Source organism: Sebastes umbrosus, chromosome 16 (assembly GCF_015220745.1).
Source record: "Sebastes umbrosus isolate fSebUmb1 chromosome 16, fSebUmb1.pri, whole genome shotgun sequence".
Classification (NCBI taxonomy): domain Eukaryota; kingdom Metazoa; phylum Chordata; class Actinopteri; order Perciformes; family Sebastidae; genus Sebastes; species Sebastes umbrosus.
The window spans coordinates 7,392,600-7,408,152 of record NC_051284.1 but is presented as its reverse complement, the minus strand read 5'-3'; the positions used below and the strand labels follow the sequence as shown (position 1 = coordinate 7,408,152).

Below are 15,553 nucleotides of genomic sequence, written 5' to 3'. Positions count from 1 at the left end.
GCTGCTCCGTCAGCCTTGCAGCGCCCCTTTGGGTAACTGAATCCACCGGGGGAAAATATTGAGGAAACCCGAGCTCCACCCGCAGACCTGGAAGGACAATGTGCCTACAGTATTACCAGATGTGGTGTCTCTGCCTGCCTTGGGAAGTGGGGGCCAGCGGGGGTCTTTTTTTGGAAAGTATCAGATAAGCTCTCCCCCTGCCTCCCCCTTACTCCATTCCCAAATCCAGCCAGATCGTGTTTTGCCGACAGGTCTGCGAAGGGGGAGAAACCGGAGACCCACGGTGAGATTGCTTTACAGTTTATACAAGTAGCGGCATAGGTTTCCTCTCAAGGCCACGACACATAATCTCCATCGTTCTCGCTGCCTTAAAAGAAGGGAAAAAAACGGCTGGTTTATGAGAAAAACTTCGAAAGCTGCAAGAACTACTCATCTGTCACCCTGAAAACGATGTGGGACAATGACCACACACAAGCTGCAAGAAGAGACGGACAATCTGTTTAGCAGTTTTTCATAGCAGACTCAAACTGCACTCAGTTTAACTCACTTTGGAGCCAATAGAAATATGAGACAATTGGCAGATTTTAATGAGCGAAAAGGCCTTCAATGCATTTGCCTAATTCTAAGTTTAAAACTGCAACTATGCCTTTTTTTCATCCTAAGGAGCTAAACCAGGTTGGATGCAGAGTTTAAAAGAACACTCCACCAATTTTACACATGGAGTTCAGTTCAGTCATCACGAGGAGTAGGCAACTAGTCAGCCTATATTAAAAAGTTGTATAGTGTTGAATATTGTCTTCTGTGGCTCTGGAGAAACTTTGAAACAATGTTTTGAAAAAATAACCCTGATGATGTAATCTGGGTTGTTTTTATGAACTGGAGATGCAGGGTTTGAAATGAGTGGGCATTTAGGAGACAGGGGGAGTCTTAATGAAAGATGGTTTCCAGTTGCATCATGGAAAATGTAGTGTTTTTGAAGCTTGACCAAAGACTGCAAGAGGTGGACGTACCGTAGTTACCATGACATCACCCATAGGTTTGTGGACTGCCGTTTTGAAGCCTCGAGTTCGGCATTTTGGCCGTCGCCATCTTGGCTTTTTGCTACCAGAAGTGACACGAGAGGGTGGAGCTAAGTAGGGATGCCACGATGTCAGAAATCGGCTGTTGCCATCTTGGTTTTTGGCTGTTGCCATCTTGGCATTTTGCTACCAGAAGTGACACGAGAGGGTGGAGCGAAGTAGGGATGTCACGATACCAGAAATGTAGTAGTTGATACCAATACCAGTGAATTTCCACGATTCTCAATACCCAATTCGATACCGCGTTAAAAAAAGAAAAAGGAAAATATTGCATGGCGCTGTTGTGTGTGTGTCAAACTCCGACGCAGAGGACAGAAGCAGCGCGCACGTAATGTTAAATGATGCCAAAACATGGTAGAAACTCTGTGTAACCAAGCATAGTTTACTAACATGACTTTGGTACAAATGTTTACCCGCCAGTGTGGCACTCGGTGGGTGTTAATTTCGGACCCCGATTACAGGCATCGTACGGTACCTTCGGTACTGTACAAAAAGAGTACCGTCACGTTTTTAGAATTTTGGCATCGATTTGGTTCCAAAGTATCGGTTCTCGTGACATCCTTAGAGCCAAGTACAACCGAACGCTGAAGAAGACATTTTTAGGCGACCAAAAATGTTACAATTAACTTTCATGAACTGTAAACATACTGTGAAAGGGTTCAAGTTCTAAGACGAAAACATGGACAACACCAAGACCGGAAAACACTCTGGTAACGACTTGTCAATCACAATGTAGCCACGCCCTCAAGCATACCATGCTTTATGGTCTATTTGACTCTACATGGGACTATAATTTACTAAATGAACATCATGCTGTATTGGAGAACACTTGAAACTAGTGATTGAGACCATAAACTTGTGTTTACAATGTTTACTGAGGTAATAAATCAAGTGAGAAGTAGGCTCATTTTCTCATAGACTTCTATACAATCAGACTTCTTTTTGCAACCAGAAGAGCACCCTGCTGGTTGTTTGAAAAAATACAAGTTTAAGGCACTTCTGCATTGGCTTCACTTCTCAGACCTGGTGGTTGCCCAGACTAGAAGTCAGGATATCTCTGCCTCTACTGTTTAGATTTTGACCACTCTCTTTTAAAAATTTGTTGTGTCCCTTTATCTCACAACTTGATAGCTCTCAGTGAAGTGTAGTCTTAATTCCCATGCTGGTTACAGTATGCAATACTTTTATGATGTTTTGATGATGTTGTGTGCAATCCTAATTTCCAATACTTGAATGTTTCTTGAGGTAAAAATCACGTCTACACATTGTTTTCCTTTATTAACAGGTTTTTGGTGACCTTCCCACCAGCTTAAAAATCGTTAGTCAAAACAAATCCCATTCCTGTAACTTGAGCTCAGGATGATGGACTTTTCATTCCTGTTTGCTGTAATCTAATTTCCCTCCCCTGTTCATAAAACAGCAAAGAACAGCTTCACAAAAACCGGGCTGAATATGAGCGTACTGCATACTGCCTTCGGTTCATTTTGTTTTGCTAACCTTTTCAAACATGAGTAACTGCTGGCTATCAGATATCCAGCTCCTTATTACCCTTAAAAAACTTCCACTTTGGGGACGTTTCCTGTGGTTGCTTCAGGTTACAGTCACACTCCTCATCAACAGCACTGCAGGTTTGTTTGGACTAATAGTTTCAAGCATTGCTGTGTGGTCATTTGGTGCCACTTGAGTTTGAATGGCATTGCTCTCACCTTGACAATGAACTAAACTAAAGGGGCAGCTCGCTCCAAAACTTCAGTTCAACCAATGCCAACTTGCTTGGTGGGAATGCCCACTTAAATTATCATTAGCTCAAGTCATCAGCAGATCTGCCATCACTTCATTGTCTATGCTTTTTTTCTATCTTCCAGGGAAACAACAGTTGCATTACTGTAATTTGTAGCTTAGCCACAGAGTGACAATTATCTCTTATAGTACTGTTGCAGTGACCAATCCTAATGAAAGCCAATTAGAACTATAAAGGAAATGCCACACCTTTAAAATTATATTTAATTTATAAAAGGAAATGTGGTTTCCTTGCAACTCCTGCCGTGTTTCCCCACACAAAAAGCACCACGGATACCGCTTACATCATATTTTGGGAGGGCATCTCTTTGCTGCCATAACCCCAGACTGTGTGTGCTGAATAAGAAGCTGCAGGGAAAGCGATAAGGGCTGGTCCGGCGGATGGCACAGGAGTGGTGGGGGGAGAGAGAGATGGTTATTTTGATCCACTCAGGCAACCGCATTCTGACAGAGCAGCGTGGTGACAGCATCTGTCAGCGAGGGGTTACCAGGCTACACAGCAGATATGATCTGTGGTGCACTTACAAGACCACCACCACACACGCGTCCAAAAATGAGGACTCAATGAGAAAGATTCCCATGGTATACATGTCTATGGCATCTCCTGACCACAGTCTCAACTATATGCTGTTGTAAAGACCCCTGTCTGAGAGGTTTTTGGAGGACTGATGTGATTTATATTACCAGTGTGAAACACGCTAAAGTTGACCTGGAGAGTGAGTATTAGAATGATTTTCACCATGGTTGAATAGAAAAGCAAAGAGGGCCACATACAGAACTTCTAGATATAACATGACATCCAAAGAGAAGACCTCACAGTACCATCTACTCCATTGGTTCCCAAATTCTCTGACCTCTGCCCAAACGTCTACTGAAGTTGTGGCCCCTAAACACAGTTCACGTTCACGAGAATGGTATGGAGGAATGGATGTATCGTGATATAGACCATCATGTGATTAAATATTGTAATCGATTGACAGCCCTAAAAAATACCTATCAATGATATTCCAAAATGATCTGTGGGTACTCTGCAATATATTACTATTGCAGGTGTGAGATGCTGAGTTTGGATGTGGTATGAGTGAGAGCAAAGTTGTAGGGATGAAAAAAGACATTGATTTGTGGAGCTGTAGGGACCGCTGGGAGCTCATATTAAGACGGCAGTGTTTCTCATTAATATCACTGATGTCAGGTCAGATATTTCACAGAGCTACAGTTTGTACCTTAGTGTTATTCAGCTGGGCAAGTCCAGTACAAGCATTCGCTAGCAGGAAGTCTCCGCTCAGGACCGCCATCTTATTCCCAAACTCCATGTCCTTCAGCGGGCCGTCTGAATCCGTCCACCCCTTCAGGTCGACTATCCCACGATGCACCAGGAACGCCGTGTGAATCAACTCGGTGATTTCTGCCAAGTTCCGCTGGCTACGAAACAGATAAAAAAAAAAAAAGAATTACACTTAAAAATCACAGCCTTTTCTTTGTCAACAGCTTTTAAGAGAGGCGTTCCAGACTAAGGCTTGACAGTTAGAGAGCTTTTTGACAGAAACATTTTCATTGTCTTTATGCCGGTTTCAAAACTCATTCTCAGCAGCGTGTACAGGTGTGCTGACCACAAAGGAATCAATCAAAACAAAGGATTGTGTGGGTTTCATTTCATCCTTCCAGCAAAAGAGAAAAACATCTATTTAGCCAATAAAACTGCAATATTCAGACTGTGGAGTTTTTTATTTGACTGAAGACTGCTGGGATCCCCACAGAAGAAGTAACATTTACTTACTAGACAACTTAAAAGAATAAATGAGTGTATCTTCAAAAATAAAGAGATTTCTCCACAACTTCAATTTGGTTTTAAAAAAACCTTTCAAGTCAAAATCAGCGCACTCAAGGGCATAAAACCAGCACATATGTCAGACATCTCGCTGCACAGCGTGTCAGGGGTTGTGTTAAAAAAAGAAATTAAACTCATCATTAGCAAATAACAGCCATTCTTGATTATGAGAGAAAAGACATAAAAGTGGTCTTTGAATAGAGCCTTTCAGAGCAGCCTTAGGGAGGATATAATCAAATGTTGATTCAGCCATTGGTGGGGGATAATTAGGCCCCTCTCCATATGGAAGGAGCTCGCCACGCTGCGACAGGAGGGATCCATCCAGACAGGGTTGGGTGCGCTGATAGCCACTTACGACCTTCTTTCAGCCGCTGTGAGAACCTGATGAGCCAGTCGTCTGCCTTTGCGCTCCAACCCCTTCCTATACACACACACACACTTACACAATCACACGCACACACACGTCTTGTTGCCAGGTAATTGCCGTGTTCGACGTCGGCATGGAAAAGATGTGATTAAAATTCAATAATGTCATCTATTTCGCCTCTCAATCACATCCATTGTCTGCTTGGTTTCTCAGCTCGGTGACGCAGAGCAACAACACGATCGCCCCGAATGAGAGTTAATAAGTTCAGGGTTTAAATAAGAGGAAATTAATAGATTGACAGCGCCGTGTTCTCAAGGTGCCTCGCAGTGACGGCTACGCTCGGCGGGTTTTCAAGAGGAGAACTCATTGTTACAACAAGGGGAAGGCGATAAAGAGCTGTGGCTGATTTCAGGTCATGCAAATAACATTTTAAATGTTATTCCGGGGCCAAGGTCAGCCGTACGGTGACCGTTTACTTGGTTGTTGTAATTTGAGCCCCAAAAAAACTTAAAATTAATTAATAACCTGTGATAAACCTGTCATCTGCTCATGCTTTTGGCTTCACATCAATGCTCCATTGTGACGATCCACCAAGCTAGAAACACGGTTACTGCATGTCTGAGAAGTTAAACGGAAGCGGTTACATAGCTTCATCTAAACTGACTAACAAGCTCAGACCACTTGTTGTACATATTAAGAAATCAGAAGCTGACTGTGGTCGTCATTTGTCCTTGAAATAGAGACCTAATTATCTTTAACAAATTAAATATTAGAAAATATCAATTAAAAATGACTTCTTCGATTTAGCATTTCACTCCTATAACATTTTAGGACACATGGATCGAAATCAATGCAGCAGAAACAAATATTGTCTTTTAAATCCCCACACATTTTTCTTTCTAGTCAGAATTTAGGGCTGCTTAATTAATCAATATTTAATCAAAATGGCAATATGGCCTACTGCAATTTTCAAATCGCAGGAGGCGCAATATTTGTTAAAGGTTTAAAATACTATTTTAAATTAGATGCTGTCGTGCTGCAGATCCCTGCAAAAATCTAATTATAATCATTTTAATACATTTTTCAATGAAAATTTCTATACAGACGTAAAAAAATATGATTCCCACTAATATTGCAAATCATATCACCATTGCAATGTCGGTCAAAATAATCGCAATTAGATATTTTTTCAAAATCGTTCAGCCCTAAATCTACCACCTACATTACCCACAATGCAACTCGCCTGCGAAAAGTTTGGCCTTGAGATGAGGAGCGGGCTACAGAGATCTGGTAAGCTCACTTCTTTTTAACTCCACACCTCCAGCTTCTTTTCTTTGTCAAACTTGTAGTCTTCAGCCCCAACCAACGCTGACTCAAGTGACATCACTCGAGGCAATTTTTATCAGACTTCAAAACGTGTAAGTATCATAAACGTTTGTTTTCCACAGAGCTTACTTTCTGCAAAAATCCAAAATGGGAAAATCCCATTGGGTTTTTGTCGAGGGAACCCAGGGCGATGCTAACTTCCCGTTTGGCCTACAAAAATACGTCATCCCTGGAGCACTCTGTGGAGTTCCCCTTTATTTATGAATGTAGTCTTTTCTGTATGAATGGCCCTAACAATTGGTATTTATTATTTTTATTTCAGAGAAAAAGTGACCAATATAGATATGATCCCCTATCCTTTGCAATATCAATATACTATAATGTGATATAGTAAAGTTGAAGGAAAAAGCAACTGAGAAACCGTTTATGGATAAAAGAACCAGATGGGAATGCCTGGTTTTGGCGAATCCACCAAACAACAAATCAGGGCACTTAATCATTTAAATCCTTAATATAATATTGCCATAAAGCAATCCTAATCATTGATTTGCAACACTCACATTGACTTTATACACCCAAATATATTAAAAGGGATAATATGGCGGTCACGGAAGACAATTTCACATCATATTGCGGCATATATATCATCATCGCCAAACAATAATTCATAATGGAGAAATCAGACTTCTAAAGGTTTGGCTTCAATGGACATTTTTAATGTCAATGATGATATCAGATGTCCTGAACACAAATATATCAGTCATTATCTGGACTTGGGTTTTTATAGCACCTCAGATATCCAAAAATAAGCTATTTGAAGGTATAAATGTGGGACGTTTTCTTGGGGAAATCTCTAAATTCATACGGTAAAAATGTTTGATTTTAAGCATGACTGTAGTCAGAGATGTCCTGAACCATCAGCATGTGTAAGAAACCCACCCTAACAGGAATTAATTAGAATGAGGAAACACACCACCCTTGGACTCGCTTTGAATTTTTGATTTTAAAGTACTGAACAATGGCACAAAGTACCTGCCACCAAAAAAAACCAAATCAGTGGAACCCCGGTGGATACACATCCCAAAGCTGTGCCTCCAATCCAGCAGTCCTGATCAGTAGCAGTGGAGCTCGGGGAGGAAAAAAAGGGGGACAAGGGGGCCGGTGTATAAATAGCTTTGGTGCCCAGTTGCATAGCAACCGATGCCATCTTGCCGAGGTGTAACGCCCCTCACCACGCCCCTTGTCCTGACTGTTCTGTTCCATTTTCCTCCCTCTGCAGTCTGCCTCGCCATCAAATACAGCCTTTCAGATGTGTGCGCGTCCCTGTGTGTGATTTAAAGAGGTGGCCTGTCCATCAGACAGGCTGCGGGATGTGTTCGGTGGCATGGCTTTCATTTGTCACAAGAAATTAAGAGGTGTGGTGGGTACAAGTTGGACTATCTGTGTGTGTTTCTATCCATCCGTCTGTCTGTCTATCTATCTATCTATTTATCTATCTATCTGTCTATCTATCCATCCATCCATCCATCCATCCATCCATCTGTCTATCCATCCATCCATCTATCATGGTGGTGCTTTGGTGAATCATCAGTGTCAGGCAGCAGAGTGGGAAATGTTTTACAAATGCTGCCTGTCAGGAGGGAGGAGACCATCCCCCGGAGGTTTCAATCACCCCCCTAAACCCGCCCCACCCCAACTCCCTCCATCCCTCCATCTCTTCCATCAGAGGTGCTAATGAGCCCAGGAGAGGTAGGGGGATTGCTGTGGGGAGAGAAAGAGAGAGCAAGATAGTGCAAATGAGGTGATCAAGTCATGCTGTGTGTGTGTGTGTACGTGTGTTTGGGTTTAGACTATCCATCACACACGAGTGAGGGAATGCTGCATGTTGGATTCAGTGATCCAGTGTCACGGTGATGCGAGTGCCAGGTTGTGACACAAGGCAAGTGTGTAATGACTCGTCCTGCAGTGTGAGACACAACCCGCCGACACGGGTCGGCCTCGCAGCCCCAGAAAAAAGGACGGGACTCGAGCGCACTTCCATGGCGCCCGGGTTATTCCAATTAGTTCTAATATTAGGATGTTTCTGCACAGACACGGCTCCGCTACACACATGCGCCTTGTGCCAGCTAGCAGTAAGAAAGAAGCCTTTCAGGCACCCAGCGCGCGGCCACGCCAAACACAGCAGTCACTTCTGGAAACCACTTGGCACACGTCCCCGTTCTGAGCCGCACGCTGGTAGTCAATGTGTGTGAGAACGCCAGGGAGGATCTTGGGGTGCTACCTGAAGCATTTTAACAGCAGCACATTAACACTGCATTTAACACTAAAATGAAATCAATATATGTCAGAGTTTATTACATCTATTCCAGACATTAATATTCTTTTTATTTATGTTCTAACAAAACCAAAGAGTCTACAGCCACGCCAGCAACTCCATGAGGTTGTAATGTTCACTGTTAAGATCTAAAAAGTTGACAACCAAAAGTAATTTTTTTTAAGTTGCCATGAAGTAATAATTAGCCAGAGGGTGGTGTCAGAATAAAAAAGCAATTACAGACAATTAATTGCAAATGTTTTGCTGCCAACAGAAATTGTTGCGCAGATTAGTTAAGTATGTTACATGCACAGAGGCTGATGGGAATGTCATTAGTTTAGTGGGACAAACTTTTAACGAAATTTTGATCTGATAATGGTGTTAGATGGAAAGTCATGGGAGCACCAAAGTTCACAAAGACCCTGAATATCTACTGTATCCTACTAAATCATATGGTAACCTGGACATTTCCCTGAAAACCACAAATGTCAACCTGCTGGTGGCGCTAGAGAAGAGTCAGGGGATCATCTCCACAGTCATTAGGATTGATCCTCTGTGGAACACTAATGTATAAAATGTTGTGGCAATCCATCAAGTAGATGTAGAGATATTTCATTGGAAGTCAATAGGATTCAGTAGGATACAGAGAGGCGAAGTCCCTCCCTTTTCGGTGGATCCCATGGGACCTTATTTCGAAAACAAATGAACGGAAGTCAACAACAATCCCGTTTTGAATTGCGCCATGAATCACACATATGATGTTTGTCAATTTAAAACATAATTTTGCAAGTGAAGAAAGTCGCTGTTTGTCGTAGTATCATTTATTTTTTTGTGAAACCGCTCAGTGGGCTACATCTCTCGTCAAATTACACATTATCTGACCTGATGTGTTTTATCCAGCCACTCCTGGTCTTTTTTTAAATCAGCCGGGAAGAGAAAGAACGAGCGAGACCCGTTGCGGGTGTGAGTTCATCCCAGTACGAAACACAAAGGCATCGTAGCTTCAGTTTGAGAGACGTCACTACGCGTCTTTTGGGTGTGGAGTCTTTCTAATTATGTATTTTCACAGTCTGATACTTCAACAGCTTTACAACAAAACTGTGACTTTCTTGACTTGCAACATTATGTTTTAAATTGACAAACATCATATGTGTGATTCATAGCGCAATTCAAACGGTATCAAAAAATTATTTGTCTCTTGCCGTTGACTACTGTTCTTATTTTTTCCGAAATAAGGTCCCATGTGGTCCACCGGACACTCATGGTCTTCTGGGGACCATGAGTGTCCGTACAAAGTTCCATTGCAATCCGCCTTTCAAACATTTGTTGAGATATTTCCATCTGAACCAAAATGGTGGACCAGCCGACGCAGCCACTCCGTGAGCCATGGCACTAGCATGGCTAAAAACTGCAATACCATATTCACACAGCCCCCAATAAGGATATCACTTTCAGGCTGACGTATTTTAGCTTCTATTGTTAGCAAGAATTGAGATATGTTCTTTTAAATGCAAACATCCATTAGGTGAAACTGCTGTTTGGATGTTGCTCTGTTTAGTAAGTTTGCATGAAAAAATCTTTTAGGCCATTTTTTAGTCGAATACATCTCCTTATAATTATTTATTACATTTTTGAATACAAAGCAGGACTTTTTGAAACGTTTTTTTCCCCCCAATTAGCTCGATCTGAATATAAACAAATAAAAAACCCATCCCATCTTGTAACTGTGGTTGTATTGCCCCCCCCACATTCCATCATATTCGCGAGATGATGTAGTGCTTCATTTACAGGAATTGATATGGATGATAACCACAGAGGACAAGATAGAATTACCTGACACAAGGATATTATTTCACTATTTATCCTTCAGCAGCCATGTAACGGGGACAAAAGTGGCATCGCCTTTCTTGGTATGCTTGCCATGCACATTTATGGCTCTACAATGCAACGTTACACATGTTTACTGCCCACTGTTTTCTCCCAAGCAGCACATACAATGAGAATGGAAAAGATTAGTGTGTGGTTACAAATACCAACCAAGAGCTGTGGATTTGAATTACCAGCTTGTATTGAACCAAAGAAGTTGCTTGGAGGAAAACTAGCTGTGGTATGATATGGCCATAATTCGCTTTATGACTGTTATTAAAGTTGGTAGACACCATTTAATGTTTGAGAAAATTCTCAAGGGCATAATGTTCTTATGCAATGTTTTCTTTTTTTTTATACAATAGCAACCAATTACATTTTTTCACAGGTAGCCAGGCTTTAGGGAATTTCCTGCATAGGAGGACAATTCATCAGTGCATCCTGCTGATGTTGATACTTGCACCATCTAAAGCTGTAAAGTCAAACATGCAAAGTGTTCAGGGAGTCTAGCAGATGTCAGGAAGTGTGAGAAGAAATCAACAAAACAAGAACAAAGCCAGAAGAACAGCTTCCTGGATAGTCGATGCTATGATGGATCTAATTAGTAATAGGCAAAGCTGCGGTGCATTCACAGAACCTGTTGTCCTTAACGTCTAAACATCTTGTGACTCAAACCAACGTCAAAATATAGCCGCAAGCAGCAATTCCGGGGTTCAAGCCGACATAGACCATTAGAAGTTGAAAGCGGGGAGGGGGGGTCTAGACCTTTGACACTTTCCGACACAAGTATTAAAGATAACTAGAATGGCACTCGGAGAACGCAGACCTCCGCAAAGCTGCCCGAGTGTGATTGCTCCCCTCTCCGTGCAACTTGTGCCATCATCCACGTGTATTTTTGTTTATGTTGAGATCAGCTGTACGTAGCAGAGCAGCGTAAAACACTTCAATCAAACTGGACAGAAAGAAAGTAAAACTCACCTAAACCGTCTTTCCAACAATCACCAAGTGTGCTTTGGTCGAACTCAACTGTAATTTCACAAGTTTAATGTGAAAAAACGCTGAATCTACAGGTCGGACAAATCAACAAACAAACCAACGCCGGTGAAAACATAACCTCTTTCCTAGGCCTTTGGCCTTGACGGAGGTAACTAACAGGTTTTATGGCGATCGGACAGATCGTTGCATTTGCAGCGCCCACTAGTGATCGATTTCAATGAAACTTTCAAGGTATGTTCAGGTACTTACGTGAACATATGATTGGCCCAACGGTTGTGTAGTTAGGTATATTGATGTTCATTTGTCAGTATCTTCAAAATTCAATGAGATATCAACAAGCTTTTGATGACTTTTGATAAGCTTGGTCCAATAATGATCCACAGAAACTTTGGTACAAAATCGGACCTACGGTTTGGGAGGAGATGTCACAAATATGTTTTTCAAAAAAAATCTAAATGGCGGAAAATCTAGTCAGGCGGACTTTACTGGTCCGAGAGTTTTTTTTGTAGAGTGAATATAGATGGATGTGTGTAGCAAGTTTAGTGGTAGGAGTTATGACTTTTCAAAATTCTAAATGTTGACCTTTAATTACAGCGCTCCCATCAGGCCGATTGTGGCCATATTTGTTGAGCAGCATTTGCACACAACTTTCCAATCATTGGTGAAAATGTCATACTTTATGTCTACAATGTACCATCTCACAGGAATTTGACGTCTGAAAAAAGGGGGGGGCTTGAACACCTAATGATGCACAGTTTTTTTAGTCAATAAGTTCAGGTTATTTACGTCGGGTAGATGCCGCAGACCATGTCCTGAGGCAGAAGACCGGAGGCTGCACGGCTTGGCCCCGCCGCTTTCGACAGCAGCAGTACGATCAGTCCCCTCGTCTGAAGGTGGTTCTTGCTGTCGAAGACGTAGCCCCTGCAAAGAAATACCATCAGTAGATTAAAATACAAGTAGACAAACATCCAAAACTATGTACTTTAAGTAATAAGGATACACAGACCGTTAGCTCTGTAGGAAAACTTTTTCCTCTTAGTCCTAGCCAATAAAAGCAGACACACTGTACTGGCAGGCAAACTGAATGCCAAGTTCGTCACAGCGTTCACAAAATGTCACAATACAGTATGAAGTCCAATCTTGCTGAGCAGCAAAGGGTTTTTAAAAAGGGAGCAACATGCAGCATTTATGTTTCTAACATCTTTCCCTACACCCTGCTGCCATCTGTTGTGAAGAGTCTGATTCCAGTTACACCTCTTCCCACTGCTTCACCCCGTTTTAATGAGCAATGTTTAAGAACCAGCAACAGCTTGAAAACATCCAGCATGCATAGCTGAAACTATGTGGTTTAAATAGTGGAAGGGAAATCATGTTAGCTGACATATTACATCCAAAGTAAGGTGCTTTTTTCTGCAGTCCTGCTGGTTTCAAGGCAGGTGCTCAGTGTGAAATGCAATGTAAAGGTTGCTAATCATCATGGTGGTTATAATAGTGTTTGACAAATAATATGCAAATTAATTATTATTCACAGCGGTGAGACTAAAGCGAAACAGTAAAGTTAATGAGCAGTGTGCAACCTCCGGGTCTGAAGAATGAAGCCAAAGCGGAAGTGCCTTAAACCTGCATTCTTTCTAATAGCCAGCAGGGGGCGACTCCTCTGGTTGCAAAAAGAAGTCTGATTGTATGTCTGATTGACCCTACTTCTCACTTGATTTATTTCCTCAGTAAACATTGTAAACATGAGTTTATGGCCTCAATCGCTAGTTTCAAGTCTTCTTCAATACAGCATAATGTTCATTTAGTAAATTATGATCCCATTTAGAGTAAAACAGACCATAAAGCAGGGTATGCTTTAGGGAGTGGCTACCTTGTGATTGACAGATTGTTACCATGACGTTGTCCGGTCTGGGTGTTGTTCGCGTATTCGTCTTGGAACTCTAAGCCTTTCACAGTGTGCTTTCAGGTCATTAAAGTTAATTATACATATATTATTTGGTTACCTGAAAACGTCTTATTCAGCGTTCAATTGTTCAATGGTACTTACATGTAGCACCATCCTCTCGTGTTATGTACTGTATACATAAAACCAAGATGGCGACGGCTAAAAACCAAGATAGCGACGGCCAAAAATCAAGATAGCAACAGGCAAAAACAAATATGGCGATGGCCAAAAATCAAGGTGGTGACGGCCAAAAACCAAGATGACGACGGCCAAAATGCCGAACTCAAGGCTTCAAAACAGTAGCTCACAAACCAATGGGTGATGTCACGGTGACTCCGTCCATTCGTTATAAACATTCTACGTCAACCAAAACAATGAGTTAAAAAGACGCTGAAATACTACATAGAGCTGAGGGGAGCTGCACAGTCGGCTGATAATTCTCTGTGGGTTTGTCACTATGAACCATACCTTTCACATTACAATTAGTCATTTGAGCTATTGTTAATATAGGAATATTGATTATAGCAGCTTTAAGGGTGTTTGTATTCCTTCCATAATCATGTTTGAAAGGCATATCATAACACAATGAGGAAAAAAGAAAATGCTAAATCACACAGGACAATTTAAAACAAACATGTAATATAATATATATACTATATAGTAGTAGCTTAGTCCTGCACATTAGTTTGGTGCTATTTGATCTTTTCTTAATGGAATTGCAGGTCTTGGCCATTCATTATAGACCATTCTGTTGGACAAAGGATGAAACAAAGCAACACAACGAAACTTGCATCCTGATGACAACGCAAATTGTACTACAAAATGTTAAAGGATTGTTGAACTGAATTCATCTACATGGTAGAAAACAGTACAGGAATATAATTGATCAGTTTTGCTGTAGGACTGTATTTTTCTTTTGGGTTTGAGGGGGTGGAGGGGAAGGCGAGGGGGTGACAGAAACACACCCACAAAGACGCACACGGAGCCCAGAGGTAGCTGCTGCCTGCGTGGTGGGCAGATTAAATATCTTTTTACTCTCTCTGGGGAGCGGTTAGACAGAGCACCTCTAATCCTGTCCCTATGGGAGCCCCTTGTGCCATGAATCACGCTCTCGTTAGGGGCTCCGAGGCAGACAAGCGGCCACGCCCCCCCCTCCGCTCGATGCCCAGACAGCGGCCTCACCACCCCGCCGCCTACCCCGAGCCCCCACCCTCTCTGACCCACCCCTGCACCACAGGGGGAGGTGGAGGAACCCGAGACAGAGAGTGGATGTGAGAGATAAAGCATGAAGAGAGGGAGGGGACGGACGGAGAGAGATGGAGGGAATAGAGGCCAGACAGAAATGAGAATGCCAGAAAAAGATGACAGAAGAAATACACTGGTGATTCAGTGTTCTGGTGCTGAAAGAAAAAAAAAAAAAACCTCACGCTGCTTTTCCCCCAAAAAAATTTACGATACAGCTGACATTATGTCGGGCTGTCTTTCATCGCAGCTCATGAGATTTATTTATGGTCACTCTAAATTTCTACTCAATTGGAAAATAGGGACTATAGCCTGGTGCACTGATGAATGCAGAAGCAGAAGAAAATGGCTAGAGAGCAAAAATGATGAAGCTGCTCTCCTTCTTGGGGAGTCCGGTTAAGCCAGTGGCCTGAGGGTGGCAGATGATTAATATTTATGTCACTATCCACACCAGCATACATCAATCAATCACAACCGCCCTCCCGCAAAGGGGTGGGGATGTGGAGGACGAGAGATAGTGAGGGCTACAGAGAGGGAGAGAGGGAGCGGAGAGAGAGAAATGGGCTGCTGTCTTTTTAAAGGGTTGTGAACAGGTCGCCACGCCTTCTGCTCCGCAAACTGCAGCGCAGGAATTCAGTAACTTTAGTCGCCGTTTGCAGGGGGCTGGAATTAATGCATGCAAATTTATGACCTCACATGTGTGGTGGTGTATTGATCCTTTGTCTGCCTTTTTTTCCCCAAAGAATGAATGAATGTGCCCAATATGCCAGCACTTTTTCTTAAAGAGGACCTA

The 15,553-nt window shown here is 42.2% G+C and overlaps 1 protein-coding gene across 1 annotated transcript in view; it reads right to left on the bottom strand.

The window, feature by feature from the left end:
* pdss2 (prenyl (decaprenyl) diphosphate synthase, subunit 2) overlaps positions 1 to 15,553 on the bottom strand; it is a 36,704-nt gene that overhangs the window by 11,196 nt on the left and 9,955 nt on the right. The window contains exons 2-3 of the mRNA XM_037796423.1: positions 12,363 to 12,497; positions 4,103 to 4,301 (exon numbers count right to left, since the gene is read on the bottom strand). Coding sequence (XP_037652351.1) covers positions 4,103 to 4,301; positions 12,363 to 12,497 — 334 coding nt within the window. The remainder of the gene's footprint in view (positions 1 to 4,102; positions 4,302 to 12,362; positions 12,498 to 15,553) is intronic.